This window comes from Seriola aureovittata, chromosome 10 (assembly GCF_021018895.1).
Source record: "Seriola aureovittata isolate HTS-2021-v1 ecotype China chromosome 10, ASM2101889v1, whole genome shotgun sequence".
NCBI classification, from domain to species: domain Eukaryota; kingdom Metazoa; phylum Chordata; class Actinopteri; order Carangiformes; family Carangidae; genus Seriola; species Seriola aureovittata.
The window spans coordinates 16202059-16222313 of record NC_079373.1 but is presented as its reverse complement, the minus strand read 5'-3'; the positions used below and the strand labels follow the sequence as shown (position 1 = coordinate 16222313).

General features: G+C 39.9%; 1 protein-coding gene across 1 annotated transcript in view; it reads left to right on the top strand.

The window, feature by feature from the left end:
• Window positions 1-4146: 4146 nt before the first annotated feature.
• wwox (WW domain containing oxidoreductase) overlaps window positions 4147-20255 on the top strand; it is a 134308-nt gene continuing 118199 nt past the window's right edge. The window contains exons 1-5 of the mRNA XM_056387400.1: window positions 4147-4355; window positions 5183-5247; window positions 5593-5650; window positions 5788-5957; window positions 14989-15095. Coding sequence (XP_056243375.1) covers window positions 4249-4355; window positions 5183-5247; window positions 5593-5650; window positions 5788-5957; window positions 14989-15095 — 507 coding nt within the window. The 5' untranslated portion in view covers window positions 4147-4248. The remainder of the gene's footprint in view (window positions 4356-5182; window positions 5248-5592; window positions 5651-5787; window positions 5958-14988; window positions 15096-20255) is intronic.

The window sequence follows — 20255 nt, the reverse complement described above, 5'->3', positions numbered from 1 at the left end:
AAATAGTCAAGCGTGAAAACCAGCTAATCTCTTAGTAGCAAGCTGAAAAGTAGTGATTGGATAAAATGTCTTTGTGTGGCCCTCACTGCAGCTTCCTGTTTTACAACCACACTAAACTACAAATAAACATATGTAAACCATTATGTAGCTCTCAGTTCATTTAGTTAAGACATATCAATAGCAAGTACATTAATGGTTTATAAAGCTGATTAATAGAAATGAAACAAATGCAGTTCTGTCCAATTTGAGTTTACAGACATGAAAAGATAAAAACACAAAAAGACAATTTACCCACAAATATAAAATATAAAAAATACTTAATTTGCTTGTATAAAGATACGAGATAATGAATTAATAGGCCTATTTCATGGCAGACAATTTGGCTTATCCTAGTAGGAAAAGTGTCACTAATAACGTTAACAATGGCTCTGTTCTATTCAACTGTCCCAGTGAGCCAGGACTCAGTGACAGTGAGCCAGCATGCATAATACCAGGACCCTGAAACTGAAGCAGCTTTGAACTCAGTCATAATTAACTTCATTATTTACATCTTTGCTATGGGCAATGATGAAACAGGAGTTATTGGTGAAAGAGTGGGGTTTTTATTTAGCCAAAAGATGCAAGAACATGAAGGAAAATAAATAGTGGCTTGGCCAAACCATATAACACACAAAGGATAAAAGATGGACACCAACTATAACTAAATACCAAGCAGAACTAACTTAACCTGAAATCCCCCCTATGACACTTTGGCACATGGTTTGGCCCAATGAGCTGGCTCAGGATTTAAGAGTCCCCAACCCTCAGCCACACCTTTCAACCAGAGGAACATATTGAGGACTAGTTTGGAACAAGAAGGGATAATAAAAAAGCATGGATCTACAAACTGTCTTTACAAATAATCCTGGGAAAAGTATTTGGAATTATATTTTTAGTTACCTTAAAGACACTGGATTAATAACAAGGATATAAGGATTCTATAATTCTGCAGTAGGTGGCGAGAATGCTCCATATGGTTGCAATTTGCCATAAAAACGAAGAAGAAGAGGGAGCCACACCTTTCACTCCACCAAGAAGGGACAACCACAGCAACTCAAATACAAAGACACAAAGTGTACAGTGTTAGAATTTGTGCACTTCATATAAAACAATGTGATTAAAAGCAAATAAACAGATTCAAAAGCAAACAAACTGTGTGATATTAATTGTGTAGGTGTGGATGACTGCAAATGAAAATAACCTGTGTTGGGCTGTAATATTATTACCATGTGTGGCTGTGGCTAGAAAACACATATCAAAATGTCACATAATAAAGTACACAAAAAAGAGACAGTGACTAAAGGGGAAAATTTTCATCTGCTTCTTTTGGTGCCTTGTTTTTATATACAGTCTATGGTTTTGAACACGTGACCTTTGTACAGAGGAATGTGTGTCACCAGTAGAACGCTGCAGGAGAACAGAGCAGCAGAACTAGAACCTGCTGCAGTTCTGCCGGTTGTGACATCACAATGGAACAAGTGCAGAGATACAGGTGGACACAGTCCTGACCTCATTCCCACACCAACCATTGAAAAGGTAAGACCATTATTTAGCTGGGACCCAAATGTTTTTGTTTTAACTTGAATTTATCTGTTTAATAGAACTGTATTGTGTTCAAGAATAAGAACATTTACTTTCCCTGTGTTTATCAGTTGAGTAAATTACTTTTTTCATTAGTTACATTGCAAACAACAAGCTGTGTTTGCAAACAAGCTGTAATCAGAAGATGTAAAATGACGTGCAAAACGCAGTTTCCACTTGTAAACTTTGCTTTACTTGTGGCCTCTGTGACATTTGTGCAAACTGGACTGAATTTAATCCTTTTTTTTGCACAAGAGCAAAATTCACATCGACCGAACGGTTTCTAGTCCTTTCACTTGTGACACTGTGCAGATTCTCTTACATAAAATAAAATAAAACACAAAGATTATTTAATGTTTATTTGACTAAGTATGATTCTTTTTTTTATTTTAATTTTGTGTTTTTCCTGCATGTTGTTGGCTGATGACAAATAATATCATATCATGTTACTGAAAAATCTTCTCTTAATTAACTAATTGTGAGATTATTAACACCAATAGTGCTTTTATTATTATCATAATTACAATTATGAGTATTATTAGTAGTATTACTGTAACAACATTTGGCAGCAGTGCAAGTTCAGTACCATCTGTTGCACCAGTAACAGCAATACTCAGTTGTGGATATAATAATTTTCCAACTTATTTTTAGTACTCGATATGAACTTGAAATGACATTATTGTATTTTAAGTGTTTATCATGTACAGAGTCATGTCAAGTATTGATGGAAGAAATGCTTCTCAGTTCACTTTGGTTGAGTAAGAAAGTTTAATTGAAGAACCTGCAGAGCATGTTTGTGTTGTGTGTGTTTGTGTCTGCAGTTTTTCGTCGTTGGTTAGTGAGAGTATTACAATATCCTGTTCTGTTCAACTATCGTTGACGAGACCCTGGTCTCTTGGAGATTTGTGCTCCTTTAAAAGAAGGAAGTGTAGCCGAAGAGCTGTGAGATCTGGTATCTGGCAGATGATGCCGATACCTCGCCTGATTCCACCTGGCAGGATCCCGGCCCTTCGGCTTCTCAGTGTCCCCTATACAACCCCTATACAACTGTGAGGATGACGAAGGTCCTATCAGACAAAGGGCCGAGGTAACATCTGGTAAATATGATCGGCCTTTTGTCGCCTGGGAGACTAGAGAGGAGAGGGATGAGAGAGAGAAGGAGGAGAAAGAGAGACAGAAGACGGAGGAGGAGGAGAGAGGAAGTGGAGAGAGAGAAGATGAGGAGGAAGAGACTCCAAAGATGAGCTGGATCTCCAGACTGTACATGTGGTTGATCAACAGCCAGAGAACCCGAGTCGTCAGCGCCACGGGCATCTCACTCAACAGTAAGAAACTCACACTCACACTTTCACACACTTCCATAGAAGCATGCACAGGCGACACACACAGTCACTGTTAAGTCTATTTTATAATGCATATTTGACATTAAGCCAATTAATAAGCAAATTAATTAATGTTAATCACATGACTAACAAAAAACACTTGTGGGAACATGGCTTTGATCAGTATATGTGGGTTTGATACTGAGGTTAGTTACTACTGCAGATTTACACTTTACATTATATTATTACATTATAAAGTGCATTGTTAAAGAACAAATGTTTCCTTGTGTCATGGTGAAGATGTTTGAGTTTTCCTTCCAAACTGCTCACATGGTTTTGTTTACATATTGTTTAAGGTTCAGAGAGGTTTTTTAATCCTAAATACAATCACCAGAGGTAAAATGCTAACGCCAGGCTGTAAACTAACAACACCACAGTCATATGACTTTAACATCACCACTAAACTTCAACTTGTAGTTTGATTTAGCTCTGACCTCTTCTACAAAAGCCTTTCATCTTACAAAGTCAGTAATAGTTTGAAACGCAAAAGGGTCGAGTATGGAAGAATGTTCAACCTATGACGGGTAAGATCCGCTTGCTGAACCTCGGGACGACCTAAGACAGGTACAGCCACGAGTACATGACATTGTAGTAGACGAGTAGTTGGCATTGTGAGCAGGCAAGACTTGATTTTACAGCAGACTTAGGGGAAATCCTACAGACCTGAACGATGTAGGAGGGTGTTGTGTGTGCATTGACCTTGAGTGGTGGCAACTTATTGATACCTGGGCCTAGGAAAGGCACCTCATCACTGCCCTCATGTGCACCTTCCTCAGGGCTTAGAGTTCACTTCAGACTGTCTTTGGTCCCGTGGATTTCTATATGGCACATTTATCTGCTTTGAAGATTGGTTTAATTATTATTATTTTTTTTTTCACCTCTTCTGACACCAATAAGACAATATTGTTAAACGATAACGAATGTTTAAATATTTACCCCCCCAACAAAAAACACTCAAACAAACAAACAAACAAACAAACAAACAAACAAACAAACAAACACAAAAACGACACTGCTGAAGTGACACATATGAGTGACACCATGGATGTATTTCCTGGTGGCCCCGCCGCACGTTTCTCGAGCCTCAATTACCCAAAAGGCAGTTCGACAATCGTCACTGTGTTGTTACGGAAGTGCCGGGGAAGGCTGTGTTGCTACTCTGACAGTTGCATTCATTCTTCAGAGCAGATATTACTCACTGGTTTGTGTTTGTGGCTCCAACGTTTACGTCAAAAAAACTTGAGCAATGGCAGCTTTAAAATACGCAGGTATGGATGATACAGACAGTGAGGACGAGTTACCGCCTGGGTGGGAAGAAAGATCTACGAAAGATGGATGGGTCTACTATGCAAAGTAAGTGTAATCCCTCTAGTAACGTTCAGTGTATGTATGCTAACCAGTGTCAGTATATGGAGTTTAGTTTTAACCAAAGGATCATATCGGTCTGTGGCTAACAGCTTGTTAGCAACACCAGTTTAGATAAACTCATATATCTGAACCGACAGCATGAAAAGTCCACAGAGCTCATGTTACGGTAGGTTTTGTGTGCACTGGTGCTCGGCAGCTATTTAATGTGAAATGTCTCGATAAGACTGTGGCTCCGCTATCGCGAGTAGTTGAGGTGGCGTGCAGTAGGTGTGTGATCGTGAAATGAGATGCAGTGATAGGACAGTGCATCCGCTTGCTTGTGGTGACATGGGAAGAATACACAAACCAGTACCTTATCTGGAAAATGTGGAATTTTGGTTATTGGAGAAACAACTGTGTTCATCTTACTCTTTACATCAGTGTCTACCACTGATAGATAGATAGATATGATTGATTTGTTAGACATATTTCAGGTTGGTTTGCATGTCACAGGCCTATGTGATGTTATATTGGTTGTCTTGTGTGTCTATTTGTTTTCTTTTATGAATATGTGTCATGTGTCCTTAGTATTTGGTTGAGTTGCATTGTTTTTGCAGTCTTTTTTCTTGCCTGTTCGTTTTTTATGTATAACACCAACCAACCAAGAGACTGCTGATGAACATGAGCCTTTTGTCAAAATCTTCCACATTAACATTACATTGATGTTGATCAATATGCATTGTCCTCAATATATAGATAAACGGATAAATGGAGTAGAGTAAAAACCAAGGCCACTTGATATAAACTCTTCTTTTGTCTCTGTGTATCAACAGCCACGATGAGATGAAGACACAGTGGGAACACCCCAAGACGGGAAAGAAAAAGCGTTGTGCTGGAGGTTTGCTTTTAGTTTCTTACACGTATTTCTGTGTCTTTCAGGGCTAAACACATATGCAGGGCAGAGATGTTTTTTTTCTAACCACAGCAAGATACAGGCTCCTTATAAATCAGTTTCACCACAGAATTCAGTGTATGAATTATACATATAATTACCTTATCTTATATGTAACTTTAGGATTATAGTCAGGGGATTGGAAAGTTGTTAAATGCCTTGCTTCTTGATTGTCTTGAAGTTGTTTGGGAAAGTACAACATCATTTTTTTTTGTGAACATAACTTTCATCCATGTGGCAAAGATATTAATTCTGGCTGTTAAAACAAATGATGTCTGTCTTTTCCCACAGATTTACCTTATGGTTGGGAGCAAGAAACAGATGAAAAAGGGCAGATAATTTATGTCGAGTAAGTAGATAACTGAACCTTTGATTGCTTAACAAAGGAAGCAAATGTTTTTATTTTGGCTCCATGGGATTTGTTAGATGGTGCAATCCTGGAATTATGTTTCTATTATAACATCCTATTCCCTATTTCATTTTCAGTCACATTAACAAGCGGACCACATACTTTGACCCACGCCAGGCGTTTACAGTAGAGGATGTGATGGTGAAACCAAAACGGTATGATGGAAACACTGCTGCTCTAGAGATCCTGCAAGGTCGTGACCTCTCTGACAAGGTTGTCCTCATTACTGGGGGCAACTCGGGTGTTGGTGAGTTTCATTAAATCCTTATGTGTTTTCCCAGTTCAATAATGTTTTGTTATGGCTATGGTAGAAATCATGGACTAAAGTGTGTTTCTATAATAACACCACTAGGTGGTGATGTAGTATCACTTTGTGGTAGATAAGCGTCTGACAAGAGCATCTCCGCTCCCTGCAAGTACCCATCCCTCCACAGCCAGACATTCATCAGCATTAGCCTCCAAAATGATACACTTAGACTCAACAAATCACTCCTTAATACCGAACATGATTGTATTGAAGTTCATTAGCTGGGCTGAATTGGATGTCATTGTTAACTGTAATGAATGGTGTCCATTCGTACCCAGCAAATGCATGGCTCACTATATAATGATTTGGAAACAAATGTATTTCCTCTTTCCTTTAGTTTAAATTAGCACAAATAGTGGCCATTTGTTCAGACTTGCTGCTTTGTTCGGGATAGATAATGACAGCATGAGGGAAATAAAATAAACATAAAATCGTTAATTGTCTTTATATTCAAATCCTTTGTCCCCAGGAAAGCCACAGCAGTGTAATTGTTGTGTGTGTATATTATGAGATGTTGCAAAGCAGCACTGTAGTACATAGATTAACAGCAGCCTGGAGACCTTCACTGAACAAAGAAGCTTGTGAACTTAAACGCATTCCTGGCCTTGATCTTCATCTCGACATATATACATTATTATACAGTGAACAGTGTGGATTGTTTAGGTGTATTGATAACAAATATAACTTCTCAACTGAACTGCTATTACTGTCTTTTCTTTGAGGAAGTTCATTTATGCAGTTGAAAATGACACAAATAAACCAAATAACAATCACTGCAAAATCATGGAACATCCATAAACATAAAACAATTACTGTCTGTACCCAGGAAACAAATAATCAAAATACCACAAGCTTATGGTAAAAAACAGAGATAAATAAATGGGGACAATAATGGCTTAAACAAATCTTTAAAGTGTAGCATGGGTCAAATACCAAAATATAATTGTGTCAATTTAAGTCTTTCCGGTGAAACAAACTTGACCTCTGTGGCTGCAGATGGAGAGCTTGTGTAGAGATCACTGTGTGAGGTGTACATAAACCCTCAAGTCCAGCTGGAAATAATTGAGTTGTTGTAACATTTGACCTATTTTGGAGTTGGTGACTTGTATTGGAAAAACTACAGCTATTCCTTCCGGCTTACATTTGTGTAAAATCAGCATATGTAAAATCTGTAATTTGAAATAAATTATCCCGCAGGATAATGACGCAAAGCATGCAAAAAAACAAAAAACATCTATTCTAAGGAAGTCATGTATTCATTTTGAAATGATTAAAGACGTACTGGTTTAAAAGTATTTTCTGCAGGTTACTAAAAGTCCATCATTATGTTAAAGAACTTATGAGAATGGAAAAAGTGAGCTGTCAACATCATTAGACAGTCTGTGGGATGCTCTAAAAGACTGCTGGATTCTTAAATAAAACAAATTTATGTGGCCTTTTGATAAAAAGGTGGCGAGCAATAATTGAAGAGGGAGAATGCAGAAAATGTAAATAATTTCAACCACAAGAGGGCACAGGAGGTCCACGATGTTGTTGCTATTTAGGGTTGAAAGTTCCCATATTAACTGCCTCACATGGGCCTGTTTTTGCCTTAGTTAAAAAAAATATAGTGAAAAAGATAATCCACATTTAACATTTGTTGTGATGTGTTTAGTAAATGAAAATTTGTTCATCTGAAAAAAAAGCTTTTCTCAAAAGAATGCATGAACCAGTTACAACACACAGACATTTTAATACTATGTGAATGCTTAATAAACCCATATTAACATAACCTTTGTTTTACTCTACCACATATTAAATATGCATCAGCCATAATTAATAGTATTCTAATAGTAATTGCTACTGCTGGTGTGCTCCTTTGACATTCCTCTAGTGAAATGTGGTTATGCCAATTGGTTGGACCCACTTAGCATTTTAATGACATCAATAGTGTTTTAATCCAAGTGTCAAGGCTATTTCCATTTTCTTCAGTGCTTATTTCCTCCACAGGAAATGTGACATTTTTATTAGTAATGGTGGGATATTATTTAATTAGCAAATTTACATTTCAGCTCTTTAATTTAGTTCTTAATGCACACGAACATGAAAAGCACATATATGAGTTTATTTAAGCATGAAATGTCATAGTCTCTGGTTTTGTGACCAGCCTTGAAGCTCCATTGCAGCAGTGCTTGGAGGCGGGACAGTAATGTGGTTTGTCTTGCCGATGTGATTGCTGCTCTCAGTTCACAACATTAGTCTTCCTCTCTCTGCTTTCTTTTGTAAATTAAAAACCAGTACCAACCTGAATGCTGTTTTTAATTGTGATAATGGAAATAAATGATCGCAGTTTGTTTTCACCCTATTTCTCCCTCTCTCACCCTCTCCCCCCTCTCTTTAAAGGTTTTCTTACTCTTATAGACCTGTGGTTGTGCACCTGTACCTCTGCATTGATTCCTAAGTGGCTGTGACCCAGGCCTGAGCCTCCTATCCATCCCTATTACACACTCCTGCTCAGGCTCTAATTCCCCTCCTATCAACTAACTCTCAGGTTATTTACTGGCCAGGGGTCCATGGAACAGTTGTCCTTAAAGGGCCACTGTCATCATATCTCTGGCCCCTGCTGAGTCCACGGACAAAACGCTTTCTTTCTCAAAATAGTGCACAAAGTTGAAAAAAAAAAATCAGACATTTTTGTTGTTTTGTTTTTTTTCACGCTGATCTTGAATCCTCAGCCCTTTCCTAAATAATCTGTTGTTGAGGCAAGACTATATTTGTATTCTCTTGACACATGCAGTCACCTCTGCCCTGTGACAGCTCTTTTGGGAACTGTACATAACTACATATATGTGTCTCCTTACCTGAGCAGGCTCTTACAGCAGGTGCCGTGCTGTCAGCACAATGTATGTTTGATAGTGGACAGAAATAACATATTGACCCTCTGTCTCACTCAAATACACATGGAAGACAGTTGAAAATGTATCCAACTGTCTTCCATGTGCTATTTTAATCCCAGCACTGTATGTCTGACATATGAAACATGTTTAGGTGTCATTTTACTTTTGTTGATAACTGTTTTTTCTATTTCCAGACAGGCATTCAGAAATATAGTAGTACTGTGTATTTAGTATTATCAGTCACAACTTTTTAAAGTGTACATATATTATTCTACATTTTCAGTGTTTATTCTTCTTTATGTTGACATGTTTGATCTGAATGTTTTTGGCCTTTCTGTACAGTGGTTGGTTGTAGAGCAATACCTGCAGTTGCAAGGCTCTACTCAATCTAAATGCATGCACTGAATTCCACATGGTATTGTTGTTTAGGTGCAGGGTCAATGCTGGAATAAGAAGCAGAAAAGACTCAGGCGGCCCAGACGGGGAATAGCAAGGATTTGGAAAGGAGCGCTTCATAATGTTTTAGTATCTCTATGCATCGTCTCTGCAGTGTTTTAGGACTTTGAATGTTATTCTTATTCATGAAAGACTAACATTGTTCTATGTTTGTGTTGATCCCAGTGTTGTGTTGGGAGGATTAAGTGTCAGGCCGGTGCTCTTCTCTCTCTGGATGGAGAGATCCCTAAGCATATTCAGTGAGTCGCAGAGCTGGGGGAGCCTCTGTGTGCAGATTAAACCCATAGCCTAGCTTTGTGGCTGATCATTAGATTGAGGCAGATTTGTTAAGCATAACTGCCATTAAATTGGCTGCAAAGCTCTGGTATTTACTGCACTGCTGTTTATGAATAAGGACCCCCTTAAAGACCCGCGCAGCGATGCGTTAAACCCGAGCCTCGGTAAGGAGGGAAATGCATTATTCATAGTGGGAGGAATTAGATGGATAAAAAGATGTTCCTGGTGAGGGTGGCATGCGGTGCCTGTGTCTCGGCGTGTGTGTGTCTCTGAGCATCTCTGAGTGGCTGCGTGTGGTTTAAATGACATCCAGAATGCATCTGTGTTTATATTCAGAGGTCTGATATTATTTTGTGTGTGTGTGTGTGTGTCCGCTGAGGAGAATGGCCGGCCCGTGTCCTGCTCGGTGTCAGCTTGTGAACTTGGCCACCGAGGAAATCGAAGGAGAGTTTTATTTTTTTTCAACTGGCATTTCATGTCCTCTCTGATGAATGTGTTTATTGGCTACGTAATGAGAACCAGTTATGGTTGGTTAGTCAAATTATTCAACTTTATTAACCTTGGATGAAATTTGCTATGCAGACCCAAACTGGTGTAACATGCAAAGAGTATTATGCTGGAGGCCAGAAGGGTTCAATAATGATTACAGCTCTAATATAATAGAACTGAAGTGGTTAGAGAGAAAAGATGGAATACATATATGTGCTCAAAGGCTGTAGGTAAAATAAAATGAAAGGTTACTGGGTTATTGTGTGTAGTCAAGTAGTTTATAGACCTATCGAGTTTACAGTCTGCAGATGATGAGGGGATGAAAGTTACATGATGGGGTGGATTTTGATGACAGTGATGAAAATAGCTCTAATGCTCAGGATATATGTGTGCATGAGCAGGCTTCTGGGATCTGTGTTTATCTTTGTGCATTTGTGTGATTTGGTGTGGTGTGTGTGTGTGTTTATCAAGTTTACTGGTGTCAGCGTGCGTGTGTGTGTGCGCGTGCGTGTGTGTGTGAGGTAGTCGGGTTAAGTCTGGCTGCAGGAGGAGCATGGGGTGACCAGTGTGGTGTGAGGCCATGATGAGAGATTGTGTAGGGAGTTGGAGGTTGACACAGAGGGTCAGAGGAAGAGAAGGGGGGGTGGGGGGGTGGGTGGGTACTAGATAGGCGCTGTATGGAGGGTGAGACAGCATTGAGGGGGTAGGAAGGAGGCAGAAGGAGACAGGGAGGGGTAATAGAACCACTCCAGTGCTCTGGCCTGGAACAGCTCAACCTTGGGCTGTAATTACTAACCATACATCCCACTTTTGGGGTGACATCTCCCTCCTCTTGGACTAATGGAGGGGAATTAGAGGGGATCTTAAAAGTCACAAAGTGTGTGTGTATGTGTGTGTGTGTGTAGGGGGGGGGGGGTGCCGTCCCTCACTTCTTGGGACAAGAAATACACAGCAGCAGCAGCAGGTACAGGTGCGCTCATCACGAGACAGTCAGGAGTTAGTCTGAATCTGAAATCACTCCATTGTTTACTTATTTACTATGTTCTATATATGTAAAAGACACTCAATAGATTACAGAGCGCAGAGAACTAATATTTTGACTAAAACTTAATTTATTTATACAGCACAAATCATACATCAGATGTGACTCCAAGTGCTTAACATAAAAAGAACATGAGTTTAAATAAAAACACTTAAATGATAAAACAAAGCATGATATGATAAAGATAATAAATTGGAGATAGAAATAACAGTAAAAGTGGAAGTGTCAGTAGACAACAGTAGATAAAAGCCAGGCTAAAAAGGTGTGTTTTAAGTTTTCTTTGAAAGATAAGCACACAGTCTGCTTCCCACAGGTCCTCTGGCAGACTCGACCAGAGCTGAAAAGATCAGCTGATTAACTGATTCCCTCGTTTCAACTTCTCCAATGTGACGATTTGCTTTTATATCATATTAAACTGAAGACGTTTGGGATATCTGAAGACATTACCTTTGTCTTACGGGAATTATAACAGGCATTTTTCACTGTTTTCTGACAATTTATTATTTATTAAACATTCATTGATTAATTTATAAAATGATCTGCAGATTAATCGGTAATAAAAATAATTGTTAGTTGTGGCTTGTTTCGGACACACAAGTCATTGATCATTTTGCCTCATATATAGCTGACAGGCGTAGGGTCATAGAACTGTAATTTTGATATCTGGGTGGGATTGTCAGGGTGTCCTGGTGGCCTAGGGGTTAAGAATGACCATGAACTGAAACGTCCTGGGTTCAAGTCCAGCTGGGAAGCTCTGTTGCATTTCATTCCCAATTTCTCTCTCCCCTCATTTTCTGTTGTCACTCTACTGTCAACTTCATAATAAAGGCATATAATACTAAAGAAAATGATTTTTCTAAAAATGTTGGATTGTTAGCAGAATGTGGTGTACACATCATTGACAGTGCAGTGCACTGGACCAGATGGAGAGGGACTGCAGCTCGCTCATGCCTCACATCACTTTTAATAAATCTATTAATTTATAAACACTTTACCAACTCAAAGTCCCAAGAATCCTTATGAATAAATCAAATTGATTGCACCAAATTAAACCAGTGAGAGATGCACAGAATTAAACAGTATAATTAACAGTCGCAGACTTAACATATTTATTCATCCAGTGATATAACACACAACATATTTTTATGCTGGGCATTACAGTTAAAACTGGCATGTAATTCACAGAGGTGGGGTGATATGTAGTGTGTTCATGATCTGTGTTGCTCCTTCAGGTACAAATTCAGCTCTGGTGAAAGGGGATTGTGGGAACTCGACATGTTTACCCACAGGTCTTGTAATGATCTGAATTGACTTCTGTTTGCCCAATTGTACTGCGGAGCTTATTTTAGTTAAATGCCTCTTTGGATGCAGATCAAGAGAGAGAAGGAGCAGGCAGCTTCGTTTGCCAAATAAACACGTTTACTGACGAGGCTGGTAATGATCTCATTACACTGAGCCAATACACCTGTGTACGAGGGGGATCCAGAGAGGGGCGGCGGGCCAGGAAGGACAAACAAAGCGTGAAATCACTAAATCACACTCATTATTGGGGGATATCAGTAGGGCCAGGATCCTAATGTACCATGAAGAGCATTCACTGCTTAATGGACATTTTACACAATTTTTATACATTTTATACATTTATACATACACGGTAAAGCAAATTTTCAACAATAGCTGAGGCATTTACTTATTTTACGTATTTTTTATTTCATTGTGAATCTTCAGATTTAACAAGCGCACTACCTTCATCTCATACCTTTTTTCTAAATGTTCTGAGACTCTTCTTCTTATATATCTCCATGTTTACCATGTTGTTGTCTGATTAGACAAAAGAACCTGGAAGATCACAGCAGCGTAGCGTAATAGTCAGGCCTCCTGTGTGTTGTAAAACAGTTTATGGCGTCTGTCAATCCACCGGAGCAAAAGAAACCTCCCTCTGACCTCTCGTCATGTTCCACCATCAGTGTACAACGCTCAAACAGGCTCTCTTTGTTGTACACCTGACCAGGAGCTAATTTCAGTGCGGCCCTCTCCACCGTCAACATGGGTGAGAGGGCAGGGAGTCTCTGTAACAGCAACGCCGCTCTCGTTATTTCACAATTAATGTCAAGCCCTTGTTATTTGTCACTGGAAATACATGGCTTTGGTGCTGCTGCTGTTGTTGCTGCCATATTCTAATTTGTTCTCCATTATGGAAAACACTGGTGTCGATTAATTTCACTTTCATGGCTTGTACACACAACAAGTGAGAGGGAGGTGGTGTTGTTTACCAGCAGCCAGCACTCGTGTCCAATTTATAAAGGCAAAAAAAAATGCTTTTAAATTATGGCATGTTTGAAATCCTTTTTTTTTTTTTTTTTTTATCATTTGCAAATTTTGGTTGGTCCTCTGTTGTACCAATTATGTGCTGAGCTGTAACCTTCACACTTTTCCTTATTAGTATTTAAATTAAATTATAGTGACAATGCAGACGTTTTGTATGACGCTGAGAAGATTTTATGACGTTTGTTTCCTAAAGCCTGCTGCTCCACCTGCAAATTCAAAAGAGCATATTTACTCCGGGAGTCACACTGCTCATTTTTTTTTTTTTTTTTTTCCTGTCATGTTGTTTTTATTTTCATTTCCATTTCCTCTGAGTGAAATGATCTCCGCTCACAGCCACAGTCCCCTCCATTACACCTAATAAGGTGTCATATAATTTAATTCCATGCTTCACTTGTCAGAAAGGGCTTCCAATCCTACTCCAATTTTGAGTTTTAATAGATATTAGTCCTTAACACTCTCCTCACAATTAGGCCTCCCAGTTTTGCTCTTAATGAAAATCAGATTAAGACATATAATCTAATTACAGTTCATATTAATCCACCCTCTGATACACTCTGCCTCTCAGACCCTCTTTGGCGCAATCAGTTATTTTGCCCGCCAGTTTGTCAGTCAGGACACTCGCACTGCGAATGTGTCTATCTGACTCTGGTTTGTATTTACTGTAGAGGTGGGACTGAATAATGTGATGCTGCTCTACGCTGTTGAACTTTTCCACGACACTTTGAGGGATAGTAAATGTCAAAGGAAATAAAAATACGGTGAAGGAAAAAAGTTAATCTCATAAATTAATTCAACCTACGGGTTGAAATGACCCATTTAGACTTGTAATTTAGAAATGAACTTCTCTCCCTCTATCTTCCGTTTTTGTCAGTTTTATCGTGACTACATGATTTGGATGGAGCCATGAAGTAGTCTTAGACTGATAAATTCTGTGCGTATCTGCGGACCTCGTTTCATGGGAGAAATGTCCTTATCAGAGGCCCTTTGATGTTCTGAAATATCACACCGTGGTTCAGTCTGAATGTCATGTCTGTTCGATTGTTCATTTGACACTCCTCTATTATGAGCCATGTTTTCATAATTACTGCCATCACTGTATAATTACCAACATAATTAATAACCGACCTCCCTTCCTCTAACCCAGTATGAGTGGAGATACCTTCTTGAGAGCCGGCGGTCAGATCCAAAACTTTATCTTAGACGAGAGGAAGAAGTCTTGAACCACAATTCCATCAGTTTCATCACTTCAGAGAGAAATGATTAACTCTCTCTACTAGACCACTGGGTTTCTCAATGAAAGAAATTATATGGAAAATTGATAGGGATTTTAACTTTCAACCCCCACCATCACCACCACCACCCCATTAGATTCAACCCCTGAGAATCAAAGTTATCTTCAGAAAAAACTAATCTTTGAAGCATTGCTCGCTTTCATTATTATTTTTTTTTCTCTTCTCGTCTTTATCTGTCTCTGTGTCTCTCTGTCTCCCTCCTCATGTCTCAGGCTTGGAGACAGCCAGGTCCTTTGCTCTTCATGGTGCCCACGTGATCCTGGCATGTCGAAACCTGTCCCGGGCCAGCAAGGCTGTTGGCCTCATACAGCAGGAGTGGGTAAGTGACAGGCAAACCCCCCCAAGAACCCAGCAAATTGTCTGATCTTTCTCTGCTCTCTGTTGTTTTCTTATCATCAACAAATGTTATAAAAAGACCAAAAGTAACAATGAATTGATCTTACTAACAGGTTTTGGCAGGGAAGCTAAAACATGATGTATCTTACTCCTCTATGCTACTGGCATCCGTTGCCCAAAAACTACTTAAAACACATTAGTGAGCCACTCTGTTACACTGGATGACTTCATTATAACAAATATGGGCACTGTTTTTTATTTTGAGTCAATCCCACATTCATCGTGCTCCTGCCATAAATACTTACTGGCATACCAAATGTGTATTAATCCACAGTTGAAAATAGTCGGAAGGTTCGGACACTATAGACGGATTAATATGCTGCTGATTTTGGTCTTTTCATGGGATTTGTTTGTCGTAAAAAAACAAAAAAAAAACCCCCAAAAATTTAAAAACATAAAAAAGAATTTTATCAGCCTTATCCTTTCCTTTTCTATCCTTTCATGTAATATGTGCGAAACATTAAAGCCCTATGTTTATTTGGTATTGTCAATTCTATATATAGTAGTACAGAGTATAATCTATATATAGACTATCTAATTGAATCTCTATATAAGAGATCTGTGTTATGTCTATCCGTTACCCCCTTTGATCCCTCCATTAAGGCCTTTTTTTTTCGACTCCAGACACATTTGTGTTCAAGGGCTTTATAAATACAAATTGACTTGACTTGTTCCAATGTGAACAGTGGACGTGTGATATGTCTCATGTTACATTAATTCACCTGTCAATGGCATGAAATAAATTATCATGAAACGAGCATGAAATTTCTCCATGATCCATGTGCTCAGGTCTCCCTTGTTAAAGAGAAAACCTTTGTATTTATGTTTAGGCTTTCACAAACTGCCTGCACACTTTTCAGGAAAGGTGAAGAAACTTCTGTATAGCTGTCTTTAGTAAAGCAAGAGGGAGAGGGAGAGTTAAAGGGAGGGAGGCAGAGAGAGGGAGAAAAAGTGTGAGAGGGCATCTGATAATTACCTGAGATTATTGCTCTAATATCGCTGCGCTTGTGACGCGTCCCCAGATTTACGAGTGTGGGAAAATAAACAAGTGAAATGTGGGTGCTGGAGCAGAAAGAATAAGCCATTAGCACTGGGTTGATTACAGAGACCAGGACTTGAAGAAGAAGGAGTGTGAGTGCTCGGCACAGATATGGAGAGAGAGGCTGAGAGGGGGGGAAAAGAGGGAGAGAGAAAGAGAGAGAGAGACAAACGCCTTTGAGCGAGAGTAGATCCGCAGTGTTTAAACTCACCCAAGTCTCTAATTGAAGTATGCCCCTGGGGCTGTCAGTGCTGCTCCACAGTGTGAAATCCAGTGTACAGATCTATTAATGTAGTTGCTTTGTCTGAATGAGTGAGAAAAAGCTCTGATCCAAGTACCAGATTTTGTAGCCAAATTGATTTTCACATCACACCTGACACAGAATTATCCAAGGTGTTGTTAAATGTTTATTAATTAACAAATGGAAGCTGCTTGGAATTGTTTCAAAAGATTAAACGATTGGTGACCTCTGCAGTGTAAACGATAATCTTCCCTATTTGTGGTACAGTGGCATACAGCATGTGCAGATTGTCAGCAAATTTAATAGAGACTGAGTTAATAGAGTTCTGTATAGTTCAAATAGAGCATGAGTAGTGAATTAGCATTCCCTACGCTCACTCCATATTTCCTTCTCAAGGAATCCCCCTGTTATAGGCTAATGAATAAAAGTCACAATATCAGAATAAATCTTTGCCGCAAATTCTCCCCTCTGGCGGCATTATTAATAGATTCAGGAGAAGAATAGAGAGGAGGATTAATCTTTAAGATGATGGATGGGCTCTGCTCGCCTTCCCATGCTCCTACGTTAAGGTCATTTTGATAAGAGAGTATATTTTGGGGTCCTCTGTACAAAAGGTCATCATATCTACTTCCAGGTCCCTCTCAGAGTTCCGCTCTGGCTGCCAGGAGTGGAACTGCTGTCCCGATTGCACAGGACCTCTGACCCCTAACTACCTGCTTACTATTACTCTGAACTCTCTCTTTCTCTAACTCTCTCTGTGTGTCTCTGGCTGTGTGGGCTAGCGTTGCTGTTCGGAGGTGAGAGTGATGGCTCATCCGCAGTGCAGGGTGGTGCGGTTCAGCGTAGCGCCATGTACTGACAGTGGGTGTAATAGGGGGGTCACAGATGGATAATGGGCAGGTCAGAACAGCCACTGGCTGTTAGGAAGAGCAAGGTCAGAGGGTTTATCCTTCCCAGGCAATCATACTGTGCTCTGCCAGAAACGGCTACAGTATAAACAGAACAATACATTTTACACAAGATTCCTGGAAGAAATCTCCTCTGTACTCCTTCTTTAACCAGTATGAAAATATTTGTTTCTATATTTAGCATATTTAACTGTTCATTTGTACTTGACATAATAGAGCTTTTTGCACTTCAGAGTTTTGCGTTTGTGCTGAGCTTTTATCATAAAATTAGTTTCTTGCTGTGATTATGCTACACACTGTGTTCATGATGGGACTTTAGTTGCATCTCCACTGCAGGCCCAGTCTGAGCAGAACGTGTTGTTTTCTCTGCCTCTATTCGAGCTGTGAGGTGAAACCCCTCCAGCAGGCTCATTAGGGGAGTTTAGAGTGGCGGAGAGGGGATAAACATTTACCTTATGATTGTGTTTTACAATAAGCCTGATGCTGGTTGCCTTTATAGGGTTCAAAGGGGGCTGTTTTTACAGGCTGTGATGAAGCCACAGTAAAACCAGGAGGGGATTAAGCAGCAGATGGGTGCTGAGAGAGATGGAGGGAGAGCAGAGGGAGATGGGAAGACAGATAGAGAAGGAGAAAATGCAGAGAGTGAAGTGTGGTAAGCCCAAAAAGAGAAAAGACAGATAGATTAGGTGAACCCAAAACTTTGACTAATGTACTTTGTAATTTTCCATATTATTGTAAAATTTGCACCCTAGTATTGTCATATGGAGACCTTCAGGGAGCTCTGCTGTGTGAATCTTTAAGCTCAGAGTTTTTGGCCTCTGCCCTACGCTTTAACTACATGTCATTTTACCACAGCCCCTTACCTACATATCTATCTCCTATTCTGGTCACAGTACAGGCAGGTTAAGTTGCTGGTTAACAACCAAAGTGTTGCCTGCGTGCCAGAGATTTATTTTTCCTGATTGCCTTTAAAATTCTGCTTATCTTTGACTCCAGTTTTTCCCTCAGAAGGCTGTAATGGACTCCCCTGAGATGCAGCCCACTGCTTGGTGGGCCAAGCAAGGCCCTTGGCCCCTGAGTAGAATACAACACACACACACACACACACACACACACACACACACACACACACACACACGTGTGCCATGGTCTTATTTTGTAATTTCTTTCCTTTTTTTAAAATCCAAAATGCTTATTTCCCCTACTGCCCCTTTCTACAACACATGCTAATGAGATGCTTTGTAAAGGCGTTAATTAGCGAGCTAGTCACTGATTGCTGTGCTTGTTTTTGTTGTGTGTGTGTGTGTGTGTGTGTGTGTGTGTGTATGGCAGGGGGGTATTAATATGGCTGCGTGCCGCTGAGGAGAGTTCTGTCAGGGTCTGCTCTGGAACCAATTAGGCTAAAGCTCAGTGTCCACTGAGGCTGCTGGGAGAAAAAAGCCTGCTGCTTGCAATGTCAAACAGCAGCATTAACACAGGCCAGAGAGGCAGAGTGAGACAGGCGGACTGAGAGCCGATAAACAGTGGTCACTCATACAGGCAGACAGACTGCCTGATAGACCTGATAGACAGTTCCTCTGCTAGATATGAAAAGCAGACAAAGAATACACTCATAATCTCTGCCACAAACCTCTACCTTCATTACCTTCATCTCTCTCACTGTTTACACATTACATATACATACTATATATATATATATATATATATATATATATACTGTATATATAATATAAAATGTGGAAAAACTATCCATGTTGACACTCTTGCTGGAGCTCATGCTGTAGGATAAGGTAACATCAGAATCAATGAAACACAATGTTCCTTCCCAAGTGTCTGCTATTTCAGGTGGAGAGACTGGATTTTTACAAAGCACAGGTGGAAGAGGTCTTGAAAGACAAATGGAAAAAAGACAGCCTCACCTTGAAGATGTCAGTACATAAAGTTGTGCTCCCATACCTTCCTGAAGCACAATCTTTCCGAACCTCCCTGGCTTGTGATTTATAATGAGAATGTCACATGTTTATGTGTCATGGCCTACATACAGCAGTATGAGGTGGCAAAGTTCTGGATGAGTCCCACATTTCCTCTAGAAAGCTACTTTCTTGCATGACTGTGTTGATGCAGTCATATATTCAGACCTCTTTCTGTGTCACCCTCACTCTGCATTTAACCTGAAATCACACTTGTTTGTAGAGAATTGGTGGGTGTTTGTGTGTTTGTGTGTGTGTGTTGATGCATGTGTGCCTGCATTTGTCCATTTGCCCGGTGCATAACCTCCTGTGTCAGTCTGACAGGCCCTGTGCCCCCGCTGGCCACCATGCCATGCGACGCTCCTCCTGCTGAGGCCAACAGGAAGTGACACATGTGAAATGCTGACCTGGTCAGTTGCAGCCCCCTCCAGGGCCTCAGGATGCTGCTCTTTTAGTCACTCTTCCCCTCTCTTCCCTCGCTCCCTGGCTTTTTCTTTTCTTTTTTTTTTATCTTCCAGAAGAACCTCAAAAGACTTGCGTTCGCCTCCATTCACCCGTTGATTCTGTAACACTTTTTTCCCTCTTTGTCTCTCTCCCAAAATGATTAAGGAAATTGCAGCCCATTTCCCAGGTCAGTGAGCAGTTCTGTATCACTCTTCTCTGCTGCCAGAGAGCCCGGTAGATCATAGTTCATAATGTTTAGGTCTTATATCTTGCAGGATTTGACCTTTAGCTTGTTTTTCCTAATGCGATTTCACAACCACCTGAAATGTTTTAATGTCATGTGAACACACAAAAGATTATTTTCTTTCCTTTTTGACCTAAAAACAAGACAACAGCAGTTTCTCTGATTACTTTAGTGAAACATACCTGCTTAGGACAGCTCACGTGGTGCACCTCCTTTCATTAAAAAGCATAGGCAAAA